The sequence below is a fragment of the Salmo salar genome, chromosome 13, assembly GCF_965601325.2.
Source record: "Salmo salar chromosome 13, fSalSal1, whole genome shotgun sequence".
Taxonomy (NCBI): Eukaryota; Metazoa; Chordata; class Actinopteri; order Salmoniformes; family Salmonidae; genus Salmo; species Salmo salar.
Window position 1 is genome coordinate 79,569,113 of NC_138303.1, and position 17,451 is coordinate 79,586,563.

The 17,451-nt window shown below is 40.1% G+C and overlaps 1 protein-coding gene across 3 annotated transcripts in view; it reads right to left on the reverse strand.

Moving 5' to 3' along the window:
* Positions 1–2,861: 2,861 nt before the first annotated feature.
* Positions 2,862–17,451, reverse strand: part of LOC106567978 (cytospin-B-like) — a 177,955-nt gene continuing 163,365 nt past the window's right edge. Inside the window, exon 13 of one of the 3 annotated variants that reach the window (XM_014137917.3) lies at positions 2,862–7,395. In XM_014137917.3, coding sequence (XP_013993392.1) covers positions 7,306–7,395 — 90 coding nt within the window. In that variant the 3' untranslated portion in view covers positions 2,862–7,305. The remainder of the gene's footprint in view (positions 7,396–17,451) is intronic. The other 2 variants (XM_014137916.3, XM_014137915.3) reach the window with 2 other exon arrangements.

The window sequence follows — 17,451 nt, forward strand, 5'->3', positions numbered from 1 at the left end:
GTGATGGCGGCGGATGAACAGCACGACAATGGGCCTCAAGATCTCGTCACGGTATCGCAGTGCATTCAAATTGCCATCAATAAAATGCAATTGTGTTTATTGTCCTTAACTTATGCCTGCCCATATCATAGCCCCATCGCCACCATGGGGTACTCTGTTCACAACGTTGACATCAGCAAACCACTCACCCACACGACGCCATACACTCTGTCTGCTATTTGCCCGTTACAGTTAAAACCGTGATTCATCTGTGAAGAGCACACTTCTCCAGCGTGCCAATGGCCATCAAAGGTGAGCACTGAAGTCGTTTACGACGCCGAACTGCAGTAAGGTCAAGACCCTGGTGAGGACGATGAGCACGCAGATGAGCTTCCCTGAGACAGTTTCTGACAGTTTGTGCAGCAATTCTTCAGTTGTGCAAAACCACAGTTTCATCAGCTGTCTGGGTGGCTGTTCTTAGATAATCCCACAGGTGAAGAAGCCGGATGTGGAGGTCCTGGGCTGGCGTGGTTACACTTGGTCTGTGGTTGTGAGGCCGGTTGGACATTTTGACAAATCCTCTAAAACGATGTTGGAGGCGGCTTATGGCAGAGAAATGAACATTCAATTCTCTGGCAACAGCTCTGGTGAACATTTCTGCAGTCAGCATGCCAATTGCACACTCCCTCAAAACTTGAGGCATCTGTGGCATTATATTGTGTGACAAAACTGGCCTTATTGTCCTCAGCACAAGGTGCACCTGTGTAATGATCATGCCGTTTAATCAGCTTCTTGATATGCCACACCTGTCAGGTGGATGTATTATCTAGGCAAAGGAGAAATTATTACTAACAGGGATGTAAATACATTTGTGCACAACATTTTTGTGCATATGGATAATTTCTGGGATCTTTTATTTCAGCTCATGAAACATGGGACCAACACTTTACATGTTGCGTTTATATTTTTGTTCAGTGTAAGTGTTATTCATAAAGGATTGTATGCAGGATATGGAAAATGCACTCACCTGTTTGTAAGGCACGCACCAGCCTGTCTGCACTATGAAGTAACTTTAGAAATCTATTAGGATATAACAATGGCCCTGACGGCATTGTGTTTGACCAAATACAATGCTATTTGTCTGTAAACAAGTTAACAAAAGACTTTCAGCATGCTTATAGAGAAGGGCACTCACCATGTACTGCACTGACTCAAATAACTGATGATTGGTTTCAAAGAAATTGATAACAAGAAGATTGTGGGAGTTATACTGTTAGATTTCAGTGCAGCCGTATTATTGACCATAAACTGTTGTTGAAAAAAACGTATGTGTTATGGCTTTTCAACCTCTGCCATATCGTGGATTCAGACCTATCTATCTCATAGAACTATAAGGGTTTTCTTTAATGGAAGCGTCTCTAATGTCAAACATGTAAAGTGTGGTGTACCGCAGGGCATCTCTCTCAAAGCTAATTAAGTCTCTGAAACCCTTAACAAAGAGTTGCAGTCTGTTTTGGAATGGGTGGCCAGTAATAAACTGTTCCTGAACATCTATAACACTAAGAGCATTGTATTTGGTACAAATCATTCCTTAAGTTCTAGACCTCAGCTGAATTTGGTAATGAATGGTGTGGCTGACAAGTTGAGGAGACTAAATTACTTGGCGTTACCATAGATTGTAAACTGTCATGGTCAAAACATATAGATTCAATGGTTGTAAAGATGTGGAGAGGTCTGTCTTTAACACCACACTCCACAAAGCAAGTCTTGCAGGCTCTAGTTTTATCTTATCTTGATTATTGTCCAGTCGTGCGGTCCGGTGTTGCAAGGAAAGACCAAGTTAAGCTGCAACTGGCCCAGAACAGATAATCACGTCTTGCTCTTCATTGTAATCAGAGGGTTGATATAAATACTATACATGCCATTCTCTCTTGGCTAAGAGTTGAGGAGAGACTGACTGCATCACTTCTTCTTTTTATAAGAAACATTCATGTGTTGAAAATCCCAAATGGTTTGTATAGTCAACTTACACACAGCTCTGACACATACACTTACCCCACCAAACATGCAACCAGGGGTCTTTTCACAGTCCCCAAATCCAGAACAAATTCAAGAAAGCTTACATTATTATATAGAGCAATTATTGCATGGAACTCCGTTCCATCTCATATTGCTCAAATAAACATAAAACCTGGTTTAAAAAAACAGGTGAAGCAACACCTCATGGCATAACGCCTCTCCCCTATTTGACTTAGATAGTTTGTGTGTATGCATTGATATGTAGGCTACGTGTGCCTTTAAAAAAAATGTATGTAGTTTTGTCCTTGAGCTGTTCTTGTCTATTAATGTTCTGTATTATGTCATGTTTCATGTTTTGTGTGGACCCCAGGAAGATTAGCTGCTGATTTTGCAACAGCTAATGGGGATCCTAATAAAATACCAAAATACCAATACCAAACCATTTAAATCATCATTATACTGCCATCTAAATCAGTGGTAATTAAACTTTTCCAGTGGGAACACCATTTTTTTTCTACAGAATTCATTGGAGCCCATCCCCAAATCTAATGACACCCTTAAAATTGGTAAATTAAAATTTGTACATCAACAAATTTCCTTCAATTCATTACATTTTAATCTCAAAACTAACAGAACCAATACATACATTTACTCAACAACAAAAAAATTCTCTCCAAATTTCTCAAAAAAGTTTATATATTTATATATATTGTCCCATACAATAATCTGTACCCCCATACAATAATCTGTAGGCTAAGTCACTCTCTGGTCTGAATTTTCTTGTAGGGGAGACAGAATCAGGAGTGCACTGCACTCTAAACAGAAGGTAGTTAGTCGATCCAAGCAATCCACAGATGGTGTTTAGCTAAAAGGAAGCCTTTACAACATCTATTTCACCAGTCACTTGTATTTCAAATACTTTGGTTTGTTGCTGAAAGTTGGATGTCGAGGAAACCTAGGGGTTCTATTCAATCATCGCGGAAGTTCAGCTTTACAGCGTGATTGTAATTTAAAGGCAATGTTCCCGCTTTAGCGGAGCCTGCATTCATGGTAAACGCTGCATATGTCGGCTCAATTGGAAATTACGCTTACATTTCTAGCGCATAATCTGTAAAACTTCAGCGTTACAGATTGAATACAGCCCTAGTTAGCTGTTGACTGATGTAGGTAGCAGCTAGGTAGCTAGCTAACAAGAAAACAAATCAGGAATAGGGACAAAGCAATGGACAGAAACAACTCATGTTTGTGAAATAATCAATCTGCATTTATTGCTGTTATAATAAAGAGCCATAGTAGTTCCATAATGCTTTTCCAAATCCTGAATCCATCCAAACTATTTGCCTTGGTTAAATTGCCGCCTGGGTAAAATAAAGCAAGTCTGCTAGCCAGTAGGTGGGATGTAGAGTTGGTAGCTCATTTGAATATCCAAGTGCAGCTTGGATATAACAGCTTTTTAACATCCTTAATTATACTTTTTGGGAACGAAATCTATTTAATTCACATTGGAATTAATTCTAGGTTATACTTCATAGAAACCTGCAACACTGGACAGCTACTTTAATGATTGAAAATGTGAATGTGGAGAAGATCAAGACACAGGACACCTGTTACATGTTATAAACAAGGCTTTAGATGACAAGCGATCTCATCTAACACACATGCAGGCACATACACACACACACACACACACACACACACACACATAATAGAGAGTGTGAGAATGACCAGTGATGATTGACAAAATACTTTATTTAACAATATCCATCTGTCACTTCCACCTCTGAGCAAATCTCAGAAATCTCTCTCTCTGTAATAGAAAACGCTCACATACAGTTGAAGTCGGAGGTTTACATACACCTTAGCCAAATACATTTAAACTTAGTTTTTCACAATTCCTGACATTTAATCCTAGTAAACATTCCCTGTCTTAGGTCAGTTAGGATCACCACTTTATTTTAAGAATGTGAAATGTCAGAATAATAGTAAAGAGAATGATTTATTTCAGCTTTTATTTATTTTATCACATTCCCAGTGGGTCGTCAGTTTACATACACTAAATTAGTATTTGGTAGCATTGCCTTTAAATTGTTTAACTTGGGTCAAATGTTTCGGGTAGCCTTCCACAAGCTTCCCACAATAAGTTGGGTGAATTTTGGCCCATTCCTCCTGACAGAGCTGGTGTAACTGAGTCAGGTTTGTAGGACTCCTTGCTCGCACACGCTTTTCAGTTCTGCCCACAAATTGTCTATAGGATCGAGGTCAGGGCTTTGTGATGGCCACTCCAATACCTTGACTTTGTTGTCCTTAAGCCATTTTGCCACAACTTTGGAAGTATGCTTGGGGTCATTGTCCATTTGGAAGACCCATTTGCAACCAAGCTTTAACTTCATGACTGGTGTCTTGAGTTGTTGCTTCAATATATCCACATAATTTTCCTGACTCATTATGCCATCTATTTTGTGAAGTGCACCAGTCCCTCCTGCAGCAAAGCACCCCCACAACATGATGCTGCCACCCCTGTGCTTCATGGTTGGGATGGTGTTCTTCGGCTTGCAAGCCTCACCCTTTTTCCTCCAAACATAACGATGGTCATTATGGCCAAACAGTTCTACTTTTGTTTCATCAGACCAGAGGACATTTCTCCAAAAAGTACGATCTTTGGGCCCCATGTGCAGTTGCAAACCGTAGTCTGGATTTTTTATGGCGGTTTTGGAGCAGTGGCTTCTTTCTTGCTGAGCAGCCTTTCAGGTTATGTCAATATAGGACTTGTTTTACTGTGGATATAGATACTTTTGTACCGGTTTCCTCCAGCATCTTCACAAGGTCCTTTGCTGTTGTTCTGGGATTGATTTGCACTTTTCGCACCAAAGTACGTTCATCTCTAGGAGACAGAATGCATCTCCTTCCTGAGCGGTATGACGGCTGCATGGTCCAATGGTGTTTATACATGCATACTATTGTTTGTACAGATGAACGTGGTACCTTCAGGCGTTTGGCAATTGCTCCCAAGGATGAACCAGACTTGTGGTAGTCTACCATTTTTTTCTGAGGTCTTGGCTGATTTCTTTTGATTTTCTCATGATGTCAAGCAAAGAGGCACTAAGTTTGAAGGTAGGCCTTGAAATACATCCACAGGTACACCTCCAATTGACTCAAATTATGTCAATTAGCCTATAAGAAGCTTCTAAAGCCATGACATCATTTTCTGGAATTTTCCAAGCTGTTCAAAGCCACAGTCAACTTAGTGTATGTAAAATTCTGACCCACTGGAATTGTGATACAGTGATACAGTGATACAATTATAAGTTAAATAATCTGTCTGTAAACAATTGTTGGAAAAATTACTTGTGTCATGCACAAAGTAGATGTCCTAACCGACTTGCCAAAACTATAGTTTGTTAACAAGAAATTTGTGGAGTGGTTGAAAAACAAGTTTACATGACTCCAACATAAGTGTATGTGAACATCTGACTTCAACCGTACATTTCCTGCATCATTCTCACATTTCTGAGCACATATATAAATAAATACTGTACTGCAGTACTTCCTTTATCAGAAACGAACTATGACGGAAGCTAAACGTTCAGGGTTGTTGGTTCATTACGGATTGTCTCTCATGGTACATTTGGATGACATCTTCGTAATTGTCCTAGTTTCAACACCTTTTGCAGTGATGTTCCCTCGACCATCCCCAGTATGATAGCTACAGCTGAAAGAGGCTTGCTGGAGACAAAATCATATTGCTGTGCAAAACCCCAAAACAACAGTTGCTAAAGGACACCATATAATGGTTTAATTGAGTCAGTCAGTCAGGCCCACAGTGCTTAAACAGCGAAGACATTCCTTATTAATAATAACACATTTTCATTAAATAGTGTGACTGTAAAATATTATTCAGAGCTACATGTAGTGTTGTCAATTCATTGTAGTGCCAATAGATGGCAACTTGGGTCTGTCTCGTAAACAAAAACAAAGGCAATGGTTTCTTTTGGACAAACGGAAAGCAGTCAATTTGATTTGATAGGCTTCTCATGTAAAACCAAACTCTTCCTTTAAAGGGATATTTCACCAAATTACAATATGATGTATTCGTTTCTTTACGCTGTAAGCCAGTGGTATTCAAATTCGGGGTCGCAAGTCCTAGAGGCGTCGCGGGGGATGTATTTATTGGTTCAAAACATTTGATGAGCGAGATGAAAATGTAATGAATTGAAGGTTATTTGTTGATGTAAAAATATACATTTTCAGATTTTACGGTTGTGTTGTTAGATTTGGGGAGGGGTGGGTCAGCAGAAATTCTAGTTGTTTGAAAACCCCCCAAAGGATTGAAAATCCATAACATTTTTGTTGTGATGGTTTCATTCAATGTTTCATTCAATGTGTTTTATTTTATTTTAGTTAGTTTTACGGAGTCAAAGATAATAGTTTCAGTATAGTTTTAGTTTTTCAAACGGGTTGTTCATTATTTTATTTCAGTTTACTCAATCATTTATAATGATTTGTTTTTGTTTTAATTTCTGTTTTAATTTACCACAATAACCTTAGTAAGTAGTCTATGGAGACGGTATGACAGGAATCCATGCTTTGGTTTAGTTTCCCTGTTTCCAAATGATAATGTTTTAGCATGTGTGGCACAAATCCCATTCAAGTCATGGTATTAGCATTTTTTCGCCAATCATGTTTAAATCATCTATAAGTGACTTTGTTGAGCTCATAATCCCTTTTTAGATACTTTCGGATAATTTGGACATGTGCGAACAATGCTAATATCGGTACCATGACTTGAATGGGATTTGTGCCACAAATGCTGAAACATAAGCATTTGGAAACAGTATCAAGAAAACTAAACCAATGCATGGATTGCTGTCATACCTTGTCCATAGACTGCTTACAGGATAAGGAAACCAATATGTAATTTTGTAATTTGGGTGAACTATCCCTTTAAAGTATAATTTCTAAATAATCATTGGACTTCAACATAAACAATAAAACATAATTGCATCATGTCTTTCCATGTAAGGGCTAACAACAAGGTTTTATACTTCTTATTTGCAGTCACAGATCTCAGCATTCTAACACAAAGTGCCGATTGTACCATTATGTACGTAGGAGTTAGAAAGACAGTAACTCCAAGCAAGTTCAAAGTTTTAGTGTTGAGGAGCATGTGTGGGTCAGTTGAGGGTGTTCAGTCAGTGTGTTTGAGGAATAAGGGTTCTAGGGTTCCATGTTGAGAGAAGGGGACATGGACTGTACAGAAAGTGCTGTGGTGCATCCTTTCTTCCTCCTCCTCCGCCCCCTGTTCTCTGGTCAAGTCTCAAAGTACTTGTAGATCTGAGAAACGTACTGCATGACACTCTGCCAGTCCGGTCTGTCCGTGTGCATCAACTCATCAATGTCCTGAAAGGACACACAGACATATAGACAGAAAAAAATAGTTCACTCAACTGTTTGATGTAGGAGCATAATACAACATTTCACACATGGATGCTATACACTGAGTGAACAAAACTTTTGGAACACCTTCCTACTGTAATATTGAGTTGCACCCCCTTTTACCCTCAGAACAGCCTCAATTCGTAGGGGCATGGACTCTACAAGGTGTTGAAAGCGTTCCACAGGGATGCCGGCCCATGTTGACTCCAATGCTTCCCAAAGTTGTGTCAAATTGGCTGGATGTCCTTTGGGTAGTGGACCATTCTTGATACACACAGGAAACTGTTGAGCAACCCAGCAGCATTGCAGTTCTTGACCTACTCAAACCAGTTTCCCTGGCACCTATTACCATACCCCATTCAAAGGCACCTAAATCTTTTGTCTTGCCTATTCACCCTCTGAATGGCACACATACACAATCCTTGTCTCTATTGTCTCAAGGCTTAAAAATCCTTCTTTAAACTGTCTCCTCCCCTTCATCTACACTGACTGAAGAGGATTTAACAAGTGACATCAATAAGGGATCATAGTTTTCACCTGGATTCAGTCTATGTCATGGAAAGAGCAGGTGTTCTTAATGTTTTGTACACTCAGCGTATATAAACATGAACAAATTCTACATACATTATATAATATACAAGATAGATTTTCATCATTATCGATTATACAGATCAATTCAAACTCAGTCTGGACAGAAAAAGTAATGTGTGTGTGTGTGTGTGTTTTTGTGTGCGTGCATGCCTGCGTGTGTTTGTGTTGGTACACAGATTTGGATCTCAATCCTTGGCCACTGATCGTGGCTCAGACACAAATCAGGTTCGAGATAATAATGGTGAGAAAAACAGACAGTGAAGGCTCAGCCTTCACTGTCTGTTTTTCTCTCACCATTATTATCTCGAACCTGATTAGAGACACAGACAGGCCAGCATTTACAGGGTTAGGATACCTGTCTTGTCCGGTGACACTGCCGTCAGAGCAGCCCTAGCCAGGGTTGGGTCAGCTTTACATAACAGCCTTAGATTTAGTAGTGTTTAGTAGTGAGTCACCACCACTATACTGTTTACTGTCAAATGTCTGATGTAAACAATCAGTCTGCTGGGATGAAACTGTATGTTTGATTTCCAAGGCAATGGCATAGACCTGGGGAACCCATAAACAATCACTATATCTGTCTCTAACATGGTGATGTGTTTTTCTCACTCCACCTCATGAAGCTTGAGGGATGATTATTCTAAGACTGGGTTGGTTGGCAAATGTCTTGGCTCAGACATCCAGTGGGGTTGGACTTCGTAATGTCATGGCAATCCTGACGTTCCATTGTAACCTCAACTATGACTTCCCCTGCACTAATAGCAGAGTGAAGTGAACCCTAGTTTCACATTAAGCACTTAAGCCTGACTTAATTCCTTATTTAGGTCCCTCGGGTCTGTGAGTGCTTTGGATTTGAACTTTCCTTGAGATTTGTGTATTTGGAAAGTTCACTCTCAGGGAGCAATTTTAACATTTGCATGGGTTTAAGAAAGACGCAAGGACCCAACTGGGATCCTGACTGTAACAAACTTGGGTTCAAATACTATCTGAAATCTTTCAAATACTTTGAGTGTTTGCCTTAGCTTGTCTAGAGGGCCAGCTGGGGAGGGTTTGCACTTTTTAAACTATTCTATTTGGTCCATAGTGTCAGGCATGCTCAATCAAGCCCGTGTAAAGTATTTGCAGTGATTTCAAAAAGCATTTGAACCCAGGTCTATGATCCTGACTATCCCAAGCACCCAGCTACCATTGCGTGCCTTGCTCTTCGCATGCAATGAGGGCAAAACGCCACTAAAGAATGTAGGACATGGAAAATACCATTGTCAATCATGTTAAGTTAATGTCCAGAGAGCCAACATACACTGTCATAAAGCACACATAGTGTACCAATGCCTACAAAAGGGTTCCAAAAGGGTTCTTCGGTTGTCCCCATAGGATAACCTTTTTTCGGTTCCAAGTAGAACCCTTTTTGGTTCTAGGTATAACCCTTTTGGGATCCATGTAGAAACCTCTGTGAAAAGTGTTCAACATGGAACCCAAAGGGATTCTACCTGGAACCCAAAGGGTTCTTCAAAGGGTTCTCCTATGGGGACAGCCAAAGAACCCTTTTAGGTTCTAGATAGCTCCTTTTTTTTATAAGAGTGTAATCCTGCTACGTCCACACAGATATGCCCTCCACTGTCCTCTCAACACCCACACATTCACTATACAAAACTGGGCAGGTTTAAAATAATCTCTCATTCCTTATCACGCCTTAGCCTATCCATTATTGGCATGACAATGAACATGACAGGGGAGCTGGCAAAGGCACAGAATGAGCTAGGTTTACAAGAAATAACAGTAAAAATATTCATTTTAAAGCAGCAATCAGCAGTAGAAATAATAACAAAGCGTACTCCCTGCCCGTTTCTGTAAAAAGCTGAGGGATGGGGCTGAAGAAATATAAACACTCTCAAATTCATAGACAGATCTATGGATGCAAGGACTGACCATCCATGATATCAAAATTATAGTTTTAACCATCTTTTGAGGCTATATAGTGTTTGTTTACATTTAATTTAACACTGGAGTAAAACAACCCTATATTTTGTATTCTGATGAGGCGTGACAGTTGAACTAAGTTCATGAGGCATTTATAAGTTATATTCTTCAAGAATCAATGGGAACATATCATTCATTTATAAGTCCAAAAGTTTATGCAACAACTGCTATTTGCACCTTTTAAAATAACTATTACTTATGGTGATACATACCCATCCATACCCACTCGTTGTATAATCAGTAGAATTCACAACATGCACGTGATACTTTATAAGCAAGCCTTACTTGACATAAAGTATTGCTGATATCAGAAGGAATGCTGACAGAATGTAGGAAATAAATGGAGCCTATTCCCCATTTAATGGAACTGAAGGGAGGAGGGAACACAGTAAGGCTAGCTACGTAGACAGTTACCATCACTGCTGCTTTCTTATCAGGCTCTGAGACCTTACTGTTACTATTTCAAAATGGCTGCTGGTTTGGAGTCAGACCAAATCAAAACTGTGATCTATGATTTTCCTGACACGTATGCACATGCACACACTCAAGCATGCACGCTTGCACAGAAACACAGACACACACTGCTAAATGAAGCTGTTTGCTCTACACCAGGGATCATCAACTAAATTTAGCCGCGGGCTGATTTTTTTCTTGAGCAGATGGTCTTGGGTTGGAACATAATTTAAAATAATTGGCAGACTACAAGCCCAAACAGATATAATATTTGACTAACATGTAATAATTTGTATACAATCACGTGTCTCTCTATTATGCGTGGGAATACTTGTCAACAGATTTCCAAAATTAAAATCACTTTGAGCTGATTTCCTGGTGTTTTTACAGTCTTTTATGTCCAACAACAACAACAAAAAAATATTATAATTTGCTCAGAAAACTTTGGGGGCCTACGGACCGCCAGTTGGGGAACCCTGCTCCACACAGTGGCCGTGTCCGAATACCCATACTTGTGTCCTAAATAGTAAGCCATTTGAATATGTGGAAAAATAAATGTTTAATAGTATGCAACATTTTGAAAATTGAGTATACTTTAAATGTCTAGATGTCATAGTAATCACTTAGATATGGGGATGTGCTACTGAAATCAACGAATACTGGGAAACAGCGTAATCGCTCATTACACCTTCTCAGTACGCAAAAAAGGAATGTGTTATAGTAGGCCTATGTGAACTTTTGAAAATCGAGTATGGTTTAAATGCCAGGATGTTATACTTTCCGGTCTTCATCTAGCAGAATTTGATGCACACTTTTCCACAATGCATTGGAAGAGGTGGGCTGCGAGTGATAGGCCCTAGTTCTGTTCAAGTAGCCAAACCATTAATTAGGGAAGATGCCAAATAGCGAAACTATGTCGTTTTTGTTCTCCTTAAAATGATCACGAGTAGGCTATTGCATCTTTAACTACAACTGAAGACAGACTTATTTTGTATTTTTTAAGTGGATTTCTGTTTTGTCATTGAAAAGTGTTTCTTGTTCTCTTGTCCTTTGCCAGTACTAAACCATATTTTGATTTGTGAATGTGTCTTTTGATTTCTGAATGTGTCAGCACCGGGGACTCAGGATGTGGCTGAGTTATTGATGTCAAGTTAATCAGGCCTTTTAATTTAAATATATTGATTGTAGGCTAGGTAGGCTATCTATTTCATTATTTAATGTATGGATCAAGCCTTAGCAGTCACTCTGATCTTGTTCCCAATGATCAGTGCTTTAGTTTACTATGTTGCTGTCCAACGGTTCTGAATTTGCGATGCATCCGCCTGTCCATGTTGTTTTGTGCATTAGCCTTTTGATTTGAACATTTAAAAAGTTTTGGTGTGTGCATTAGGCTATTTAATTGAATTTATATATGTTTCAACACTTTGGTTTCACTAATAAATATGTTGAAATGGAACCAAATGTTTCTGTCTTTAGTCCTTTTTAAATAGGATAGATGGGCTATATGGGCTATGGTTTAGGTTGAATGTGATATTCTGCCTATAACCAGCCTGAGTAGGCCTATAACTCCATTCCTATTCTATACAGAGTTTAGAGAAATTAATCGAATTGGAAATGAGCTACAGAATTATCAGGATGGTTAATGTGATGCATGTCCGTTGAATTTGGAAAACTCTACCAGCACTTGGCCCCGCCCGCCCACCTACACAGCCAGTCAGGAGATTCTACTGAACTACTGAATTTCGGCCATGCCATGCTGCAAATTTATTATCTAAACGGTATGTGCTAAATAGTATGTTACGATGAGTAGCCTATGTATGTAGTACGCTAGTATGGGTATTCGGACACAGCCACTATATTGACTTCTTAAACGGTGTTGCACTGAAGCAAATCCAATGGCAGATGACAATGCCAAGTTAAAAAACAAGTCTATATGGTTTCACATCATAAAACATATAAATCTGACATCTGAATAAATGTAAAGTAGTCAATCTACGGACAGTCCTACGCCTTCTATTGATTGATCAAAGACAGATTTATAAAAGACGCAGCACGTCTGTTCAGGTTTTCTACATCACTGGTTTGTGTGTGTGTGCCTCTGTGTCTGCCTGCGTAGGCCTGTGTTGACAGTGGTAAATGCCTCGAAAAGTTCTGTCTGCAGGGGGGGTTTGTGCGTGTCATGATAACAGTCCGCTCCAGAGGGAGAGAGCGAGGACTGCTGGAGTCAATGATGGGTTTGAGGGGCTCTGAATACGGGTCTCTGGAACAAGTTGGACCTGCCGTGGTAAGGTGGGGTGTGTGTGAGGGGAGGTGGGGATCCTAAGACGAGCAAGGATCCTGACGCCCATATGTGCACGAACAGGCCAATAACATGCTCCGATTTGTTTGTTCATTAAATATTGTTTGTTCATGCTCCAAATTTGTTTGTTCATGAGAGAGGATCCCTGCCACCCATGTATGCAGATGTCAATCAAGGACGAATGGCACCAGTGGCATGACACCTATTTCATCTGCATCTAAAACATTTATATACATTTGTTTTATGTAATATGGATGAAAAATAGTAATAGTAAAACAAAACATTGCAGATTTTATAGACACAGTGTGGGAACAGATGCTTGATGCATTTCAACCAACTCTATCAGAAATATCAAATCAGTGTTAATTTGTTGCTTGCACAGGATACAACAGGTGTAAACAGTACTTACTTACAAGCTCTTCCTCAACAATGCAGTGTTCAATATCAAAGATAAGAAATAGAAGATCCTGAATAGGATCCTTAAAAGAGCACGGAAACAATACTAGGTCAGATAAATACAAATAAAAACACACAAGTAATAAAACGCACAAGAATGTACACTATTTACAAGGTCAGTACCAGTACCAGATGTGCAGGGATACAGTGGTAGTTGAGGTTGATACTGTACAGTACCAGATGTGCAGGGATACAGCGGTAGTTGAGGTTGATACTGTACAGTACCAGATGTGCAGGGATACAGCGGTAGTTGAGGTTGATACTGTACAGTACCAGATGTGCAGGGATACAGCGGTAGTTGAGGTTGATACTGTACAGTACCAGATGTGCAGGGATACAGCGGTAGTTGAGGTTGATACTGTACAGTACCAGATGTGCAGGGATACTGTGGTAGTTGAGGTTGATACTGTACAGTACCAGATGTGCAGGGATACAGTGGTAGTTGAGGTTGATACTGTACAGTACCAGATGTGCAGGGATACAGTGGTAGTTGAGGTTGATACTGTACAGTACCAGATGTGCAGAGATACAGTGGTAGTTGAGGTTGATACTGTACAGTACTAGATGTGCAGGGATACAGTGGTAGTTGAGGTTGATACTGTACAGTACCAGCCAAAAGTTTGGACACATACTCATTCAAGGGTTTTTCTTTTTTTAAACAATTTTCTACATTCTAGAATAATAGTGAACACATCAAAACTATGAAATAACACACAACCAAAAAAGTGTTAAACAAATCAAAATATATTTTATATTTGAGATTGATCTTGGCATTGTGCCAAGAGTGCACAAAGCTGTCATCAAGGCAAAGGGTGGCTACTTTGAAAAATGTCAAAAACACTTTTTTGCTTCCTACATGATTCCATGTGTTATTTCACAGTTTTGATGTCTTCACTATTATTCTACAATGTAGAAAATAGTAAAAAATAAAGAAAAACCCTGGAATGAGTAGGTGTGTCCAAACTTTTGACTGATGTAGGCAGGGGTAAAAGTGACAGGCAGCAGGATAAAAACATAATAGTAGTAGCAGTGTAAAAAGGTACGTGTGTGTGTGCATGTGTGATGGTGTGTGTGTGTGTAGTAGGGTTTAATATTTTCCAGAAAATCGACACATTTTCCTTCCCGAGAAAATTGCAACCATGACAGTAATATCCCGATATTCCTGTTCAAACCAGAAATTCTATTTATAAGCATATAATACCAGCGAAAAAAATCTGACATGATTATATCACTTTAAATGGAGAAATATGGACAGGAATCTAACAATGTCTTATTTTACAGTCGTGGCCAAAAGTTTTGAGAATGACACAAATATTAATTTTCACAAAGTCTGCTGCCTCAGTGTCTTTAGATATTTTTGTCAGATGTTACTATGGAATACTGAAGTATAATTACAAGCATTTCATAAGTGTCAAAAGCTTTTATTGACAATTACATTAAGTTTATGCAAAGAGTCAATATTTGCAGTGCTGACCCTTCTTTTTCAAGACCTCTGCAATCCGCCCTGGCATGCTGTCAATTAACATCTGGGCCACATCCTGACTGATGGCAGCCCATTCTTGCATAATCAATGCTTGGAGTTTGTCAGAATTTGTGGGTTTTTGTTTGTCTACCCGCCTCTTGAGGATTGACCACAAGTTCTCAATGGGATTAAGGTCTGTGGAGTTTCCTGGCCATGGACCCAAAATATCAATGTTTTCTTCCCCGAGCCACTTAGTTATCACTTTTGCCTTATAGCAAGGTGCTCCATCATGCTGGAAAAGGCATTGTTCGTCACCAAATTGTTCCTGGATGGTTGGGAGAAGTTGCTCTCGAAGGATGTGTTGGTACCATTCTTTATTCATGGCTGTGTTCTTAGGCAATATTGTGAGTGAGCCCACTCCCTTGGCTGAGAAGCAACCCCAAACATGAATGGTCTCAGGATGCTTTATTGTTGGCATGACACAGGACTGATGGTAGCGCTCACCTTGTCTTCTCCGGACAAGCTTTTTTCCGGATTCCCCAAACAATCGGAAAGGGGATTCATCAGAGAAAATGACTTTACCCCAGTCCTCAGCAGCCCAATCCCTGTACCTTTTGCAGAATATCAGTCCGTCCCTGATGTTTTTCCTGGAGAGAAGTGGCTTCTTTGCTGCCCTTCTTGACACCAGGCCATCCTCCAAAAGTCTTCGCCTCACTGTGCGTGCAGATGCACTCACACCTGCCTGCTGCCATTCCTGAGCAAGCTCTGTACTGGTGGTGCCCCGATCCCGCAGCTGAATCAACTTTAGGATACAGTCCTGGCGCTTGCTGGACTTTCTTGGGCGCCCTGAAGCCTTCTTCACAACAATTGAACCACTCTCCTTGAAGTTCTTGATGATCCGACAAATGGTTGATTTAGGTGCAATCTTACTGGCAGCAATATTCTTGCCTGTGAAGCCCTTTTTGTGCAAAGCAATGATGACGGCACGTGTTTCCCTACAGGTAACCATGGTTGACAGAGGAAGAACAATGATTCCAAGCACCACCCTCCTTTTGAAGCTTCCAGTCTGTTATTTGAACTCAATCAGCATGACAGAGTGATCTCCAGCCTTGTCCTCGTCAACACTCACACCTGTGTTAACGAGAGAATCACTGACATGATGTCAGCTGGTCCTTTTGTGGCAGGGCTGAAATGCAGTGGAAATGTTTTTGGGGGGGATTAGGTTCATTTGCATGGCAAAGAGAGACTTTGCAATTAATCTGATCACTCTTCATAACATTCTGGAGTATACGCAAATTGCCATCATACAAACTGAGGCAGCAGACTTTGAAAATTAATGTTTGTGTCATTCTCAACTTTTGGCCACGACTGTACATATGACTTGACATGGAACAAGAGCACACACATCTTGGCCTGCACCTCTCCAACTTGGAAAAGAGGAAATATATCATTTAAAGCAGTCCGGTAAATGTTGTCTGCGGATAACACCAGGTTTCCAGTAATTATTTTCAATAACTTACCCTACAAGAGGGACTTTGCAATTAATTGCAATTCTTCTGATCACTCTTCATAACATTCTGGAGTATATGCAAATTGCCATCATACAAACTGAGGCAGCAGACTTTGTGAAAATGTATATTTGTGTCATTCTCAAAACCTTTGGCCACGACTGTATTTGTCACAAAATAATCAACTCAAAGTTCTGTCAAAGTCACCACGCTATTTCGTTGATGTAAATTAGTTAAAATGTAGGCCTAAAATATTATGTGATTATTGGACTACAGTCTAGTGAAAATTACATTTGTTTTAGCTTATCTTTGACTGAGCTTGTTGGTCCTTTTCTCTCCCCTTGCACCTAGCTATCAGGGGAATTTTGGAAGGTTTTGGCTGTTAATACTTTATGATAACCAACTTATTGTGGTGATTTTGTCACAGGGAACATATCCGATTCTCCACTTAACAACCAGACAAGCAAATAGGCCTAGTAGCGGTGACTCAGCACCAGTAGCAGAGATAGTGCCCGGTACAACACATCCCTGCGAATCTAGTGAAGCCGGTGCACTCGCTTTTGTTATTGTAACATCATGGAACAAAATGTCTATTTCCTCGAGCGTGTTTGTGGACACAATGTACCAGACATTTTGTTAACAGTGAGTAGTCCTAGCTGCATTTTATATGTTGATCGTCTGCCATTGGCACAAAGCTAGATTGGAGATTTCGTGAATGTTAGATGGAGATTACCTTCAGTAAACTGCGTTGAGAGGTCGCGTGTAGGCTACATACACTATATATACAAAAGTATGTGGACACCCCTTCAAATTAGTGGATTTCAGCCACACCCGTTGCTGACAGGTGTATAAAATCGAGCACACAGCCATGCAATCTCCATGGACAAACATTGGCAGTAGAATGGCCTTACTGAAGAGCTCAGTGACTTTCAAAGTACCACCGTCATACGATGCCACCTTTCCAACAACTCAGTTCGTCAAATTTATGCCCTGCTAGAGCTGCCCCTGTCAACTGTAAGTGCTGTTATTGTGAAGTGGAAACGTCTAGGAGCAACAATGGCTCAGCTGCAAAGTGGTAGGCCACACAAGCTCACAGAGTGCTGAAGTGCGTGGCGTGTAAAAATCACCTGTCCTCGATTGCAACACTCACTACTGAGTTCCAAACTGCCTCTGGAAGCAAAGTCAGCACAATAACTGTTCATCAAGAGTTTCATGAAATGGGTTTCCATGGCTGAGCAGCCGCACTCAAGCCTAAGATCACCATGCGCAAT